Source organism: Streptopelia decaocto (assembly GCF_964273445.1).
Source record: "Streptopelia decaocto genome assembly, chromosome: 6".
In the NCBI taxonomy this organism is placed as follows: domain Eukaryota; kingdom Metazoa; phylum Chordata; class Aves; order Columbiformes; family Columbidae; genus Streptopelia; species Streptopelia decaocto.
This window is the reverse complement of record NC_138660.1, coordinates 15,988,449-16,006,112: the sequence shown is the minus strand read 5'-3', so window position 1 is coordinate 16,006,112 and position 17,664 is coordinate 15,988,449. Positions and strand designations below refer to the sequence as shown.

Genomic DNA, 17,664 nt, shown 5'->3' with positions numbered 1-17,664 from the left:
AGAGAATACCAAAGAGGGTTCAAATTAAAAGTATCTTCTCTTGTAACACATTGTAACACATTGCCACGGGTAATAGCGCTGACATTTAATCTTATAATCTCTTTAGTCTCAAGGCAGAAATGTCAGCGTTCAGAAGACACTTCAGAAACAAGCATGTTAATTGTGAGCGTATTTCACTCCTAAGAAAGAATCAGAACTCGCTTCAAGGTATTCCTGCAATACACAAATTCTGTTTTGTTGCGGAGGCAGATAAATACTATTTCCGCTTAAAAAAACACTTCACATGTTTTCTTCACTTGTCACTAATTCATTTGATGCATTAAAAAAAAAATAAATAAATAAAATAAGCTGTACTTTTCTGTATTCCTGAAGGACGACTTGAATTTCTTTTAGTTCTGGAAGGTCAGGCAGAAAATATATTTCATGTAAAAAGTCTCGTACTGCGTCCCTAATAGGTACAAAAAATATTGCAAAGAACATAACAAACATTACTTGGATCAGAAAAATCTTAAAAACCCATCACAAGAAAGCAGTGAAACGTAATGACTAGAAGAACAAAGGCTTGAAAAGCAGGAGAAAAGTAAGTTCAATTTTAAAAAAAACCAACTTCAATTTAGGGTTATCCCCATTCCTATTACAGGGTTTAATCCATATAACTGATAATATTTTGTACGGTACCTGTTCTCAACTATGAGAAAGTAAAATACTGCTGTAGTTTCCTTTGGTTGGATATGTATAAGGGGCAATAATGCCACTATCACATGACTAAGCAAGGAGCCAAGGTATGAGTGATCCAGACTTCGAACAAAACAATCCCAGGCTCTAAACAAGAAAAGACAACAAAACAATCGTAATCAGGGATTCTTCTCTCCATAAGGACATTTTAGGTGAATCATGAGAAGCATCTGAAGTTATTTCAGCTCTGTAGTTTAGATTATTGTCTAGAACAAAACAGTGTATTCACAGACAAAAATGGCACATGTCACTGGGTACAATATCAGTTCACCTGCAACACAGTTCTGGAAAGTCATCCTTGTATCTTAGAGCTGTTCTCAGTGTAGTCATCATCTTCACTCTTACTGAACTGATGTGCTTGGAACCCATGAGCTTCATTAAAGACATAAGACTGTTTAAAGCCTAGACAGAGAGAAAAGTCATTTTAGTGTATTAGGTGCTCAGCAAAACATATAAGACATGTTTTCCGAAAAAAAAGTTAGGCTACCCTGGCTTCAGAAATCATACCCTATAAGACAGCAAATGCAGTTTGATATTTCAATAAAGACTCATTATTCAGGTTGTTCACAGATTGATTAGAGAACTGTGGACACCAAAGAAGTTAATGGTTACAGAAGTCTGCTATAAAGCACATTTTACTATATGTCTGAAGTTTTAGAAGCTGAAAAGCTGGGATTTGAAAACACAGAGAAAATAAACTTGTGTTAAAAACCCCAAAACAAGCCCCACCAAAACAAAAACCCAACCTCTAACTGCACCAACAACAGAATTGACATAGAGCTTCCAGCAGACATGGTTGGTCAGCTTCAGGGAACACACAACTCAGCTGTCAATGGGACTGATGAAAGACATACTGAGATGCAGAAAAAGCAGGAGATATTTCAGTCACAGTAACACTGTACCAAACAAGGTAATACAATGTCCAGCATGACAGATCAGTAGCACAAGAAGAAACCTGAGCTTGATGAAAGGTCATGGAAAGGGAAACTCACCAAGAACAAAAAAAAGAGAACAAGAAAGAAACAATAGCAGGTGCATCAGAAGAAATGCTACACAAATGAAGACACTCAGAAAGCATGAAGACATGCGGCTATGAAAATGAGAGCATCTCAGTGTGACTATCTGAGAAGCAAAAAGCTTGAGAGAACCCCAGAGTAAATACAGTCCGTCAGTGTAAAGGATATATACATTCTAGCACTGAAGAATTCCCTATAGAAGTCATCTGCACTGCCTCTCTGAGGTGGCTAAATGCCTTGTTTTGTGTCTAGAAGCACCGCCACAGCAGAGGTGTGAGCTCCAATTTCTCTAAATGCTCTCTACTGTAAAGCTGAAAGGAGCTGTTCCATGAGAAGCAAAACCAATAGCACCCAGTTTCTCTTGGATTTGCATCTTGTTTTCTTTAGCTTTGCTCTTAGTGACCCTGTAAGCCCTGTTCCCTGCAGTAACTCGTTTTCTCCCATATTCTCTCATCCTCCTCTTTGTTTCACACATATAAAACATACTCTTGGATTCCTTCTCTATAATTACTGTTTGAGTGCCTTGTTACATATACCATGTTTGACTGAAATATGTACATTCTTTGACCATTAAAGAAACAAACTTCCAAGCTTACACAGAGGTCCTACCAACAGTGACACCAACAGTTTTCAAGAATCATGTGGGAAGCTTAGTATCTTTGAATCTTCAGTTACAGTTGCACAAATACGTAACTAAGTCTGGAATACTTAAATAGCCCTTGCTTATTTTTTTTTAAATATTAAAAATTAAATTTACGCACCATTTTTTTATCCTCAATGCCCACACTAGAACTCAGTAACTGCATGTTAAAAAAAGCCAAGATACCAAGCAATTTAGGTTGCAGATAATCAGCCTGTGAAGGGGAGAGGGAAGGAGAAGAAAAAGAAAAGTTAAAAGTAAATAATCTTACTCTTAACACATTCCTAAGCTTAATAAATTAAAAAGCAGGTATGAAATGCTAATTCTGAAAGGCAAGTGAGAAGCATCCCAAATATATACACTGCTTCTTAAAAAAAATATCGGTGTTAATGAAAGACATTCCCACTGGGCTGTAGGGTTTTTTGTTTAAGTAGGATTTGGTAACGTGTGTGTTTGTGTATGTGGGAGGTTGGTTTGTTTGTTTGGTGGGGGTTTTTTCGGTTGTTTGTATTTTGTTTCAGGTTTTTTTGGGGGGGTTGGTTGGTTGTTTTTAGTGCATACTTGGTACGTATCTCCCTATTACAGGAACACTTAGTATGAAACGTCAGACTTTCCTCTAATTTTTGCCTCGAGTAAGTGATGTTCAGAGAATGTCAAGTTGTCTTCACTCTCAAGCTGGAGACAAAAATAATTGAACAAATCTGAACATTAATATTTTTATGTCCTTACCATTTGTTCAGGTGATGTTATTTCTCTAGGTCCCTGATAAGGATCATCATGAGATGCAAATGAAGCCAATATTGACAAACCATTGAAGACCTGTTGATAGTGTTCTCCTATACGCAGCAATAATTCATTATGCAGTCCTTGGTAGTCCTGTCTCAGCAAGCTGCCCAGCTCTATCTCAGTTTCATTCTGTAATCAAATAGCAAACAGAAACAAAGTCTTCATTTCATAACAATGAAATTAGTACACAGAGAGACAGTAAGCTTTAGACTCCAATTTACCATAGAAATAAAAGGAAAACCTTCCCATAAGCTCAAGGTTAGATAAACTAAGTTTTCAGAGTTTTTAAGTTCATAAAATATCTTACAACAGTTCCTCAGAGCCAATAGAAAAGATTACAAATACTAGCAAAAAGAAACTTCTGCATATACAATTTCCCTACCTATGCTTTGCAAGACCTTAACTCAAAGAAAGCAGAAAGCTCATTATTCATCAATTGCTGCTCCTAATCTGCATGTGTAATAGAGCAAATGCCAATTTACCTTGAGGTAATGAAGCGCCCGCTCAAGCTCATCCTTGGAGCACGAACAGACCAAATGGGAGAAGATGTATTTGAAGTTATTGATTAAAATCTCTCTTCGGTTTACATTCAGCTGTTTTGCTATGGTTCGAATAAGTGTGGAGGCTGCAGGACTAGCCTTGGCTGCAAGGTCAGGAAGCAAAACTTGTAGGGTCCGCTGATAAATTAAGAACAAGACTTAATGGAAAAAACAAACAAACAAAATCCCTCCAGAAACCCAGGGTTCAGCTTTGTTCCATTCGTGTCAGTGCAACAATACACATCTCTGGTCAAATATATGACCACAGGTATGAATAAATAACAACTTTAATAAAATAGAAATACCTAGTAAAAATGCTGCTAAAATAAAAATAATTACTTAAGGGGGTGCTTCATCTAATTAATACTCAGAAACATGCAAACAAAAAGTGAGCTAGCATTTTCTGTGTCTATCCAGATTCTCCAAAAAAGAAAATCTTAAAATAAAACAAAACAAACACAAAAAAAACCCACAACCACACACACCACCACCAACCCAACGTCAACTAGAACACTGCTTACTCAACAGTTGTGCATTTCCCATCTACCAACAAGCAAATGACAAACACGAGTATAGACCTACTTAGGCTTCAAGTAAAACAGATACCTAACCAGATCAAGAAGAGATGTATCCACAGAACAACAGCTTTCTTCACTTGAAACAAGAAAGCAGATACTATGCAAAAATCACACCTTACAAAGCATCACTCAAAGTGCACTAAATCATTAATGTAGATATACTCAAGCAGTACTCGACCTTAGTTCATCACCTGTCATACTTGAATTAGCACTGTAGCCATCACTGTAACTCATTGATAAAACTGTTCCTCTATATTTGAGCTCCCAGCTGCAGCAATCCCAAAGTATACTATCTTACAATAAACAACAGAAACTAGAGAAAATAGATTCAGATCTCTGAAATTCACAGAAAAATGTGGACCCAAATAGAAATCCACAAGCACACACACAAATATCTAGAGTAAAATGATCTGACCAACTTACTGAGAGAAAGCGATTTAGATCTGGAAAATCAAATACATTGGCGACATCAGATAACATGTCCAGAGCCATTTCTCTCTGGTGGGCAGCTGTTTGTTTCTGTAGCTCATTACCCTGGCACAGAGCACTTGATACTGCCATCTGGCTGGAGTGCAGAGATTCCACTAGAAACTAGGCATGAAGAAATACACAGTTAGTATTATTTTCCCCTTTTTTCACTCCCTAAAAATAAACACAAGGGTTTTGCTTCTCTTTCTATGAATCTGTTTTTCTTTCCCATTTATCATTTGTTGCACACAGATCTATGATTATTACTTTGCGATAGAACTGGACTATCACCCACTTAATAATTGCATTTAATTTTGCAACCCTGGATTCAGACATTGCATTATTAAAAAAATATGCAAAATTAGAAAAGTCTGCTTTTGATAATTTTCTTTTAAACAGAACTTCTGTCTTTAGGTACTGGTTATAACAAAAGAACAAATCACTCATGTCAGTATTATGCCTGTAAAATGTTGACTTTAGTTCCAATTTTAAATCATAGCCTCTTGTGGCAATGGTACCACATAATGCAAGAAACAATATAGTTCTTTTATTTCAGAATGACAGCACCTAGGGAAAAAAAAAACCACAAACACATAAACCACAACAACCAGTACTGTTGAGGGGAGAAGACCATGATAAAGTCAAAGATTTTCCATTCCTTCCTGAATGTTTGTAAAGGGTTTCTGTTGTTTTGTTTTAAATCACCTCTTTCTTGTCCTCTGAGATTTCACCTTGTAGAATACGGTAATTTTTACCTTGAAGACCATTTTCAAAATACACAAAAAGAACCTAAACATATGCCTTTCTAACCTGACAGATAGGTTTTCTTACCTGACAGATAGGCTTCTTGTACTGACTGAAAAATGCTTGCAGCTTTACGGACTTAGCAGCTGCCAAGGATCGAATTTCTGTGTATGCTGCTCCAGCCACAGAAGCTGACTTGGACAACAAACAGTGTAACAAATGCAAGAGGGCAAATGGTACCAAATCCCCTTTTGATGCCCTTAGAAAGTAAGTACAAGAAAAAGAATCAAAAAGGAAAAAAGAATCATTGCATTAATAAAAGGACTAAAGAATATACAATTATCATAATGCAAAATGACTCATAATTGTATTTGCATAGTTTAGCTGTACTTCCTATGACAGGGCAGAAGAAAATTAGGAATATGAATCCACAGCTTAGTACAGTTGCAAAGGACTCTGGACAAAGGCTGACCTTGAAATAAGTAGTTTAATTTTACATTTACACTTGAACAAAAAGTTACTTTGCATCGCAAACTGACACTACTTTGTAATTTTCAAGGTACTAACAAAAATACCTTCCAATATCTCCTGTTGTGAGAATCAAGGTATCTTTAAGCTCGTTATTTCTTGATATTTTGGCCTTTGTATAGGCTTCTTTCATTCTTGAAACAAACAGCTGGAACACAGGAAAATTAAAAAAAAAACACAAAAAAACATTTTGGAGTGTTTGACATTAGTGAAACAAAAACCATGGTTAAGTTAGGAATAACAACAACAACAAAAATATGATTTCACCTCTTTTATGAATCCTTCTTCAGAGTCTAAGGATTCTAGTATGTTCTTTATGCAGTCACTGAAAGCCACTCTTACGTCTTTGTCTGGATCTTCCATTAGATTTAATAAAGACCCAACAAGAATCTTCACACTGGACTCATCAGTGTTAAAATCCAGATGTTTGCAAAGATGAGGTATATTTTCTATAAATGCTGGGTGGCATGGGTTGAAGGAAGAAAGGAAAGATATTTTTAATGCTTTTAAAAATATATTCAAATGCACAAAACAGTGATGCAAATAAGCCAGAAAGCACTTCATGTTTGTTTTGTTTTTTTAAATCAAAAGAGTAAATATTTTCAAGCCAGACAAGCTACTTAAAACTCAGATTTTATCAAGTATTGCTTTTCTAGATTTAGCCACAGATCAAAATTAAGCCAGGGTAGTTCAAGAAGAATATCAATAACAACATCAAACATTACCAGTGACACCAACCAAAATACCACATTTCAAGCACTCTTATGGTTATAAAAAAAAGGAATGGAGAAAGAAGTAGTGACTTAGTACCTCATATAGAAGTGCAAAATGCCAATAAAGGCAGTCACATACCTAGCTTTACTGAACTAGATACTCCATTCTCAAGGAGAATAAGAAATGGCTTGAAAACACAGGCTTGCACAGAACAAGTTTTTTCATGAGAAGAAGTCACAGTAAGGCTGCTACATAAAATATCACAGGTAACATGCTTAATAGCAGAGTCTGCTAAGGAAGGTCGCACACTGAATGTACCAGCAAGACAGCAAGATAATTTCCCAATTACAGCAGCACAAGCCTCCTTCACTAGCTCAGACTCATCTTTGATTTGATTTCTGAAATGGAAACAAACATAAAACCACTTTAACAGATCATTTACGTAGAAATTTGTGTTTTTATTTTGTTTTCTTAACTATACTGAAAGTACTATTAGGAGAACTTAAGGATCTGTCACACTAAATTATCTTTTTCCTTTTCATATTATCCTCAACTTCTGTGAAATGTGTGAAGTAACAATGGGCATGGTGAGTATGGCATGTTATAAAGAAACTGAAGACTAGACGCAATAGGACAGAAGACAACAAGATGAATATAAAAAAGGCAGAGAAACTGGAAAGATTTTAAGAGACATAGGGACAAATATAAAGTAAATTTAACTGAGAAAGATATCTCCTTTCCCCTCCTCAGTTTAAATGTGTTAATGAGAAATGGAGTCTTCAACTAGTGAAGTAACTTGTATACTGACATGGTAAGTGAACATTATTCTATCATACAAACATCGCCACTTACACCTATCCTGTTGATATCCCACAACTTCTGAAATCGAGATCTAGCAAATTCTAGTTGAAATAGAAATAAATACTTATTTTTCTTCTTATAATACATTTCTTATTTGTGTGTTTTTCTTCTTGCATGAAGACAGAAAAGCAGCATTAATACATACAAAAGAGATCTGGGAATCATATTGGAGGACTGCACACTTGATGGATGAAGCAGGAGAGAGAATCCTTTAACACAAGCAGCTCGAATTACTTCATGGGGACTTTGTAGTGCCCAATGATAAATGGATTTTCTCCAATCCAGATAAATCTTTCTTGGGAAGAGAGACAGAAGGAATGCACAGTGTGATTGTGCTTGGGGTGCTAAAGAGAAAAAATATAAATAAATAAAGCAGATAATTACTTGATTTAAACTTTTAACATCATCAATCATCATAAGATGGCAAAGAAAATAATTTCACTTTAGAACAATCATTCCAGAGAAATATTAGGTTTTACATACTTCCACATACTTACAGAAACTCTTTGCAGTTTTTTGACTCAAAGCTAGAGGATCAAACTCAAAAGCAGATGGCTTAAAAGAAGAATCATCAGGATGGCTGTAAATCCAGGGCAGAGACAGTAATCCACATAAGTTATCAAGAATCTGATCACTCAGTGGAATTTTCACTAAAGGGAAAAAATAATAATAATAAAAAATAAACAAATTTTATACTTATACAGCTCTGTATAGTTTATAAAACAAATGCACATTTTTTCTATCTCCTACCTTTTAGACACATAATAAAAAAATTATATAGTGTTGCATCAAAATAATATAAAAATTTCATTAAACAGTTGACAGCATGTAATACATAAGCAGCAGAATTAACACAACTTCAGTATCTCTGGATTTGTGTGAAGACTCAGGTGGATTTTGGGATGGCAAGTAAGCTGAACTCATAGCACCACTTCAGTCTTGGTAGAGTCTGACCTCCATCCTACCAGTTACTTTAAAAACAAACATGCAAATACTTAATATTTTTGGTACACTTCCTGCCTGCCACATTTGCTGATGCTGGTCAGAAGCTTTGAAAACTTTTGAGTGAAACAGACAGTAAGACACACTGTCTCTATGTATTTTAAAAAGAAAACTGCTAAAACTTGATTTCTTTCTTAAATATATTCACTATCCCCATGTATTCTCTCATTCAGATAAAATCAATAGAAATACAAAGACTAGTAAATCCTGTTCAAAAAGGAAAGCAAAGAAAGCTCTCTAAACAGAGAGAAATGATCTCTTTTTTTATTCAACCTTTTTTGTACAGGAATTGTAGTTCTAACACAAGATCCAAATTTCAGTACCTCTACCACAACAGACCAATTTAGTCAGATGCATTCCTAATTTATAAATTCAATAAGAGACACACTAGCTTAAAGGATTTCTCACCTTGTGCATACAGCAAAGCATCAAAGATTCTCACGATTCTGTCAATCACATGTTCTGAGTTAACAATCTGTGTAGCAGCCTCTAACAGGTTTCTGCAGACTTTCACTACTCTTGTGATAAAATCAGAGGAAATCCATGTGAACTGTATGTTCACCACTGCATCTGAGGAGCTCAGAGTATTCTTACACATGTCAGAGTTGCATGGATGAGTTACTTTGTGATCTATGCTGTTAAAACAGAAATCATATGATCAGTGCAAGAGACGACAAACATTTAATAGTGCTTCTAAGCAAAGTTATATGAAAATGTACTACTTCAAAACATACAGGATTTACCCAATATTTGTTCCAATACATGGACAAATATTAAAGTAATCTACACAAATCATAATAACAGTCACAAGAAACTATTGGCCTCATAATTTCACCTTGGTGCCTTTACCTGGTAGAATTTGTTGGGGGAGAACAATGAACTATGCACAAAGCAGCTAGTCGCAGAATTACAGCAATCCCTTCTACAGTCTGAAGAATATCCGCTGTCAGAATTTCTTTCTCAAGGACAGATATTAAGGAGGCAGCTTTCTTTGAGATGGCATTCCACAGAGTGTTCTTCAATTTCATGTTTACAGGACTAAATCTGTAATTTGACCATAAATAATATATGACCATAAATAATTCTTTTCCAACACATACTTTTTTTTTTTTCAGAAAAGATAAATCATCACAGTAAAAACAGAGCTAATCCATATTGGATACAGGATTATGAAAATATCAAAGGAAGCTTTAGTTTAAATGTGCACTTTGGGAGAACACGATACTAACTCTGAAGTTAAGCATGATGCTATAATCAGCCAGACTAATGTGATTCCTTTCTACCACGAGACAGGTGGCTCTGTAGATAAAATGAGAGCTACTTATTCAGAGGACCTCAACTGACTGGAAACCTGACTGACAAGAACCTCATGAAGGTCAACAGAGGCACATGAAAAGTCCTGCAACTGCACAAAAAACCCCATGCAACAGAACAGGCTGATGGCTGACTGGCTAGCAAGAAGCTTTGGAGAAAATGACCCAGAGGACTTACGGATAAGTTGAATGTAAGAGCAGTTGTTGCAAAGAAGGTCAACTACATACTGGGTTGTATTATCAAGAGTGAAGGCTGATCGTGAGCCCACACCTGGAGAACACCGTGCTGGAGCCCGTTTTGAGTGCTCAAATACAAGAAAGAGATCAACATCCTGGAACAAGTCCAAGATAATCAGGGAGCTGAAGCACAGCACAAGCTGAAGCTCAGAAAACTGGCTTTGTTCACCTGAGAACAACCTGACTTAACTAGACCTGCTTTAAGCACATCCAGTGCAACAGCATAGGCACATACGATTCTGTCATTCTATATGTATTCTCTCCACTTTTCCATTTCAGTGTGTAAAAATGAAAATAATTTGCATTGAACATATTAAACATACAGCCTCTCTAACTAAAGTTTGGCTTAAAAATCATCTATGGATTCTGATTCTTTAAAATATCATTTAGATATTTTCCTAAAAGATCTTTTAATGTGACTGTTATGAAGCAACTGCCTAAAAAAAGTTGTCAGTTATTATCCAATGGCCAAATTACTATAAAAGTAATTATCGAGTAAGCGTCATACATTACTGGTGTAGGCGATTTCTTTGGATGCTTTGTTGCTAGGCTTAGTCGTTGTCTTTTTGGCGGGACTTCATCACTGCTGCTGCTCCACCCATCAGTATCAGAAGTATCTAGCTGATTCCGATGAAGCTCCTGAAGAATTTCTTCTGTTTGTGTTTTTAATGCTGTATAAAGTGGGCTCACTAGATACTGGAACAGACAAACGACAGAGGTACCATGATGTATGCTATGCCTTACTTCGCAGATAGATGTTGTTATTGTTTCTGCCTTAAAATATAAAATTTCAAATTATGATAACAAAGTTCTTAAAAACCTTTATGTTCAAAAATGTTAACTACAAGATGAAAACTCTCATAAGCAATGAAGTTTCCTGTGTTCCTACCCGTGACAATGCAGCTTGTACTGCTGTTTCCTAGTTCTTGCCACAATACCTTGCTACCAAAGCCATCAAGACAGACAACACGAAGCTTAAGAGACAACAGATATGATACACATGTGGGTGTACAGGGTAGAGGGAACACTCAGCATATCAACACTTCGTTATCGTTTTAAACTAAAAGCATGTAGATTTAGATTGGACACAAGGAAGACATTTTTTACATGATGAAACACTGGCCCAAGGTTGACTGGAGAGGTGGTGAATGCCCCATCCCTGGAAACATTCAAGGGCAGGCTGGACCGGGCTCTGAGCAACGTGACCTAGTTGAAGATGTCCCTGCTCATGGCAGGGTGTTGGACTAAATGACCCTTCCAACCCAAACTATTCTATTATTTATTTTAATTCAAACCTTTCTGTTTGCCTGTCCCAAACAAATATGACTAAAAGCATATGGTTAGAAAGTAAGAGCAGCTCAGATGAGGGGAAATTACTTGTAAAGTTGCCCTTATATGAGTGTACTCTGTGCCTTACCGTCATTTTATAGTACGATTATAGACAGACCCTTGTGCCTGCATAGCTTCTCAAGTTTAATATATCTAAAAAACAAAGTCCAGCTACATCCACCTAATTAAAGTCCAGCTACATCCACCTGATCTCTACAAATATGTGAAACAGTTGAGAAACAAGGAGTATCAACTGAATTATACAACTAAAGCCAGTAATTTCTAGATTTTCTTCTTTGCACAGATACAGGATTTGTACGTGATCTAGTCACATGATAAACACAGTTTTTAAAGTTAACCTACCTCTTGTTCTTCCTGAGTTCCAAGCACACTCACAAAAATGCCACATATGGTGCTGATATGGACTTTTCTTACTTGTAAGGCAGATTCATAGCCAGCTGGAACAAACTCCAGAAAATACTGCAGTATATGGCAAAAAGCAGCTTTCAGCTTTTCAGACTGAAGACATCTAAACACATCACCTTCAAACAACGCACAGAGCTTCTCTAGTAGCATATTCAAGTAGACAGGTTCAATATTTTTGTAAGAATCTGCTTCAAAAGGCAACAATGCCCTCACCAACAGTAAGAGTGGTTCTCCAAAGAGTTCTGATTCTTCAGTATCCATTTCAAGTGCTGACTGGAGAATTCCAAAAAAGACTGTAAAGAAAACACTAGCCAGCTGGTCCGGAGGTCCTCCTAAATTAATTAATTTTACTAAAAACTTCACTGCCAAAGCTTTAACTTTTGGACTGCCATACTCCAACAGGGAGCAGCCTATCCCCCACAGAACAGTATCTTGTCTTACAAAAAACACATCTGCAACAATATCTGTCAGAACAGACATTAATATAACTTCCAAACATTCCAGATAGGGCATACCCATCAGCTGTAATGGTGCTAATCTTAAATATCCCACGTTGTCACTTGTATTGCTTGAAAATCTCTTTACAGTCACTGGCCAGAGCAACGCATCTCCCCAGAGATGCTTTTGTGCATCTCTTTCATGCAGGAAGATTAAGTCTTGGAAAAGCTGTAGCAAGTCTTTTGTTAGTACTTCAAAAATGGAGCAACTCTTCATTTTAAACAGACAAAGTAAAGAGCAAATAACATCACAAATGTTCTTGTGCAACATGTTGCAGTTTGGAGTTGCAGCAATTCGGAGAAGCCTTGTTATGATCCAGTTACTAAATTCTAGGACAATAAAAAAGAAACAGCAAACAGAAAATTATTAAGATAAAAAACAAATCATCCTATTATGAGCAGGTTGCTCATCAGTAAAACAAAAGAAAACTCCTTGACATAAATGAATGTAGGCTTAGTAAACAGAGAGCCTTTACTGGAACACTTCTTCAGCAGATCTTATTGAAAAAGAGTGGGGAGAGGGGAATGCACACAGGAGGAAAAAAAAATTTAAAAGATATTTTACACTGGGTAGTTCCAGACATTTTCCTCAGGCAATGAATACGTGTACAGGGTATCTCGTCAACATGAACAGGGTAATATCATTAAGCAATGGTAATAATGGTAATAAAGTCAAACTCTGTCCTGTTAAATTTCCATTAGCACAAGTACAAAACAATTCACAACACTAAAAGTCTATGATAATATTCACTTACTTACAAATAAGTAACACTAAACTTACAAGTAGGCCTTTTTCCCATTTTTGTTATTTTGTATGATCCCATTGTCAAAAAATCTATATCCTGAAAATATTAAGCTTCAGCATAAACATTTCCAACAAACTCACCAATGCAACTGCATTCAGTTTCCTCCTGATTTCCATGCACATTTACAAACATAAGTGGGGAAGATTTCACGATGTATTGAATAAAATCAAGCAACATTACAGAACTTGGCTGTGAATCTGATTTCTTAACCAGTTCCAAAGCAACTTTAAAAAAAAAAAAAAGACACATTTCTGAATTAGCATTGCAATAAATCAATCTCTCAAATTTTGTTCACACCTAAAGAGAAAGAAAAAATTCATTATATAAAATACTATGAGATGGTATTACACCTGCATAATTATCAATTTCTTTAACAATAAAGATGATTTTGTGCATATTGTAAATTCTCTATGTGACAAGAAACTGTATGAAGAAACATATACATTAATCAGCTTAAATATTATTAACAGTACAGGCATTAACATTTAGTTAGTATATTTAACAGTTTAATAAGTGAAGAAGAGCAAGTAGCTAACACGTTAGGTTTTAATCATAGAACGTTCCCCAGATATATGATCTTGGTAGGAAAAAAAACTGTAAGAATTGTTCTAAATCTCCAAGAAACATAAGCTATAAAATAGTAAATTCAATTTACTGAATCAGAAAATTTAGCAAAATACTAAACATATGTAATGGTTCTGTATAGCTCCATTGAAACAGGCATCTGAATCACATCAGATTTATCCAAATACCACATAGTTAGTTAGTACAAGAAGAAAACTATCAGATAGCAATTAACCAGAAAATTTACACGGTAATGATAAAATACAACACTCATTTATTCAAAAGCAGTATCTAAAGCAGATTGGCTTTTTGTTTTTATACTCTTCCCTTCCAGGACTATAAGAGCATTAACAGATACTTAAATTGATCGATTCGCTACACAAATGATCAGTCTTCCTGAGATAGCCACATGAATTATACCTTGGAATCAGTAAGTTACCCTTATTGTGACTCTCCTTGGTGCAAATATACAGATAACTACAAATGACAATTTTGTAGTATATGTTTTTCATAATTACCAAAATGTTTTTAATGTACTGTAATAATTAGAACCTTAATGTGATTTAAGGAATAATAAAATAAGGCTTTGTTAGAATCCAAAAATTAAAAATAAGGCTGTTTACATCAAAGCATTTCAATTCTGAAAGACCCTGTGAGTATGAAGACTTGCAAGCTATATTACTCAATGAACAATGACATTACATGATACTCCTGATTTTCAGTGTTGTAAGCAATTATATTCATATAACCTCGCACTGCATTCTCTCCCCCCCCCCTTATTTTTTACTTAAGTTACTTCACATCATAATAGCAAGTACTTCATTATGGCACTTATTGAAAAATAACTCATAAATGGTATTCCATTCAACTACTAATTCTTTGTGGAAATGAGAGTTGTAACTTCTTTTTTTGGCAGGAATTACTTAACTCATAAAGCAGATAATCATTTCAAAAGAAGGGATGTAATACTTACCAACGTCTACATCTGTAAGAATTCTGTCAATGAACTGGCAGAGTATTTGTCTTGGTTTCTGCACAACTGTATTGTAATCTTCTGGACTAGCACTAAAATTAAAACCACATTATTTTGACATTATCTATTTTAAAATACAAAATAAATATTCAAAGTCTATCTCAACAACATGTTAAACACTGGGTTTTTTTTCCCCTTCCAGAAGTCTCCAAAAAGAAATAAAAATTGATTTTCTGCTTTAGTGACCAACATCATCCCTATTCTTCTTTCTCTTCATTCTTCAGTAGTACAGTTTTATGAAGTGCTGAAGACTGTTCAATTTTGTTACACATTTATGTTTGAAATATATTAAATCCACATCTGGCTGATTAAGGGATTTATCCACATGCTACTACCAAGCAATAAATCAGCTTTGGTGCCAAGAAAAATAAAATTAAGAACCCGTTTAACTTCTGGAATCAATCAAAATTATTCAAGTAATTAACCACCAATACCCTGGCTAAGAAGTGTCAATATCAACTGCTCAGGTGACTAAGACAAAAGTTACCTCTTGTCAGTTCAAATCTTCAACATACAATTGTACCTCCGTGTCAACTATCTGCCTACCACAAAACAAAGCTGCAGTCTTGATGCTGCCATCAAAACTTTAGAGCCAAACGTTTTCAAGGTCTCTTAACTCTCAGTGAAACCACACCACAAACACAAGAGGCGTCCCCAGGACGCGGGGTGCTGTGCAAGCCAACATGCCTCTCCCATCAGGTTCGACCAGCACCGACCGTGAGGGAGAGGAGCAGCCCCGGCAGGTGGGGGGAGGCGGCGGCCAGGGTGAGGGGATGGCGCAGGCCCAGTCCCCCGACCTCACTCATCAGTGGGGAAGGAACCTATTTTTCCACCTCCCCACGCTACACACGGATGCCGAGGCCGGCCATGCTTGCCCCCGGACACCCGGCGGGGGCTGGGTCCGTCCTACCTGGCCAGCTCCCGCAGCGCGGGGATCACGGAGGCCATCTCCAGGCCCTGCTCCGCCATAGCTCCCGCTTTGAAACGGGCCGCGCGCCGCCGAGGCGGGAACTGCGTGACGGCGTCCGGCAGGACCCAAAACTCCCGCGGCGTCGAAAGGGCGGCTGCGCGCCCCGGCGGCGCTGCGGAAGTTTAACCGGTTCGTCACTAGGCGGGAGCGTGGGCACGGCGGCTTAGTGCCGATTTCCAAGGGGCTCCCTGGGACGCACGCTGCCCGGGCAGGGATCTCTGCTGCAGCGCACAGACAGCTAACAACGGGCCGAGCGCACTCCGCAGGGTGTAGCCCTTTCCCAGCGTGGGCACTGAGGAGCTGCCGGGACCGCCGGGCGGGATCCGGCCACGGCGGGCGTCTCAGTGGAGGATAGACAGCGGGTCCTCGGGACTCACAGCGCACAGCGGGGGTGGGAAATGCCACAGTCCTGAGGGTGACTTAAAGCAGTGGGGGGAGATGCTGGGTAGGAAGCCCCCGCTAGAGCGCTCCCTGCAGCACACAGTTCCCCCGGGCCCGCCATGGCGGGGCTCTCAGAGTGCCCCGGCGCATTGCAGCCCCGAGCTTGGCCTCCGGTCCTCAGGTATGAGGCGAGTGCCTCAGGCTGCAGAGAACGGCCCCGAGCGGCCCTCGGCCCGCCCCTGCCGCTTTGCCATTGGCTGCCGGCGCTGCCCGTCTGTCCGCCTGCCGGCAGCAGGTGGCCGTGGGCCGGGGCGGGTGCCGCGCACTGCGGGAGGTGGCGGCGGGCGGGCGGGCAGGTAGGGAGCGAGAGAGAGAGCGGGACGTGGGTGGCCGGTTTTTGGTGTCACTTCTTCACGGACCGAGCCCGGGGGAGGTGGGTGGAAGGAACGAGCCCGGCACGCTTGGCGGCGGGAGGACGCGTTCTGGCAAGTGTGGGGGCTCGGTGCCCGCCGGCCCAGCGTGTTCCTCCCGGTAGGTAGCGGTGAGAAGCGTACTTAATATTTGAAATGTTGCTAGTTTGGGTTGGTTTTTTTTTTTCAGGTTTTAGCGTATGTTGCTTTTTGTTTATGTTCCTTTGAGGGAGTGAGCGCGTTTAAATGCATAAAACACGAAAGGTCTTGTGGAAAAGCCCGAAGGGCAACTCAGCCCCCCGCAGTGTGTGGGACTGAGGGCGGGAGGCGCTGGTCAGCGTAGCCCTGTGACCCGGCCTGTGAGCTCTGAAGGAGCAGCAGGGCTGCGCGACTTCAAAGTGTGGAAGGGTAAAATAAGAGGGTTTATGTATAAGTAGGAATAGCAGGGAGACTATGTGAGGGGAAATTAAATTTTGAGCTTTGTTCTTCTCATTAGGAAATATAACTCTTTCTGCATTTGTTTATGAACTTAGTGTTATTTCTGGGCTGAAATAAAATCCTCTTGGAGGCTTCTGATTCTGTTGTGTGTTTGCACTATGTGAGGGCTATGTGTCTTGCATGTAAAACAGTCCACAAAGTGAGTGCATGTATGTTTTTCAATTACTGGTTAATTTCTGATGGATGCTTTCTGTGGAACCCATTACTAACTTTTTTATTAATAGATATTTTTTTTTTTGTCTCGTAACATGTATGTATGCCTGCTGAACTTTCAAAGTTTGCTAGCATGGGAAGGATGTGGAATACTTTGAGAAATTTTACAATACATAGCTGGTTTTTATCTTAGTTTGTTTTTCAACACATATTGTAATGTTTTCTACTAGCTGACTTTAAAATGTTAGTATTTCAGGAGTCATTCCTAGAGAGAAAGCAGAAACCACGTAGCTTTGTGTGTTTTGTTAAGTAGAACTATAATGGTCCAGGAAGACCGAGTATGTCTTAGTTTTTGTTTTTTTGGTTTTTTTTATCAGTGTTATTCTGAACACAAAATTTTCTGCATAGTTTCAGTTAAAAAAATCTATTTATTGTG

General features: G+C 38.1%; 1 protein-coding gene across 1 annotated transcript in view; it reads right to left on the bottom strand.

Annotated features, from left to right (window-relative positions):
* Nucleotides 1-15,828, bottom strand: part of ATR (ATR checkpoint kinase) — a 40,877-nt gene extending 25,049 nt beyond the window's left edge. The window contains exons 1-20 of the mRNA XM_082055107.1: nucleotides 15,727-15,828; nucleotides 14,757-14,848; nucleotides 13,300-13,443; nucleotides 11,854-12,743; nucleotides 10,670-10,857; nucleotides 9,461-9,655; nucleotides 9,020-9,246; nucleotides 8,107-8,259; nucleotides 7,755-7,953; nucleotides 6,887-7,146; nucleotides 6,302-6,492; nucleotides 6,082-6,182; nucleotides 5,594-5,765; nucleotides 4,718-4,885; nucleotides 3,660-3,854; nucleotides 3,121-3,306; nucleotides 2,513-2,605; nucleotides 1,007-1,137; nucleotides 679-822; nucleotides 355-448 (exon numbers count right to left, since the gene is read on the bottom strand). Of these exons, the coding sequence (XP_081911233.1) occupies nucleotides 355-448; nucleotides 679-822; nucleotides 1,007-1,137; nucleotides 2,513-2,605; nucleotides 3,121-3,306; nucleotides 3,660-3,854; nucleotides 4,718-4,885; nucleotides 5,594-5,765; nucleotides 6,082-6,182; nucleotides 6,302-6,492; nucleotides 6,887-7,146; nucleotides 7,755-7,953; nucleotides 8,107-8,259; nucleotides 9,020-9,246; nucleotides 9,461-9,655; nucleotides 10,670-10,857; nucleotides 11,854-12,743; nucleotides 13,300-13,443; nucleotides 14,757-14,848; nucleotides 15,727-15,785 (3,882 nt within the window). The 5' untranslated portion in view covers nucleotides 15,786-15,828. The remainder of the gene's footprint in view (nucleotides 1-354; nucleotides 449-678; nucleotides 823-1,006; nucleotides 1,138-2,512; nucleotides 2,606-3,120; nucleotides 3,307-3,659; nucleotides 3,855-4,717; nucleotides 4,886-5,593; nucleotides 5,766-6,081; nucleotides 6,183-6,301; nucleotides 6,493-6,886; nucleotides 7,147-7,754; nucleotides 7,954-8,106; nucleotides 8,260-9,019; nucleotides 9,247-9,460; nucleotides 9,656-10,669; nucleotides 10,858-11,853; nucleotides 12,744-13,299; nucleotides 13,444-14,756; nucleotides 14,849-15,726) is intronic.
* Between the last annotated feature and the right edge of the window lie 1,836 nt (nucleotides 15,829-17,664).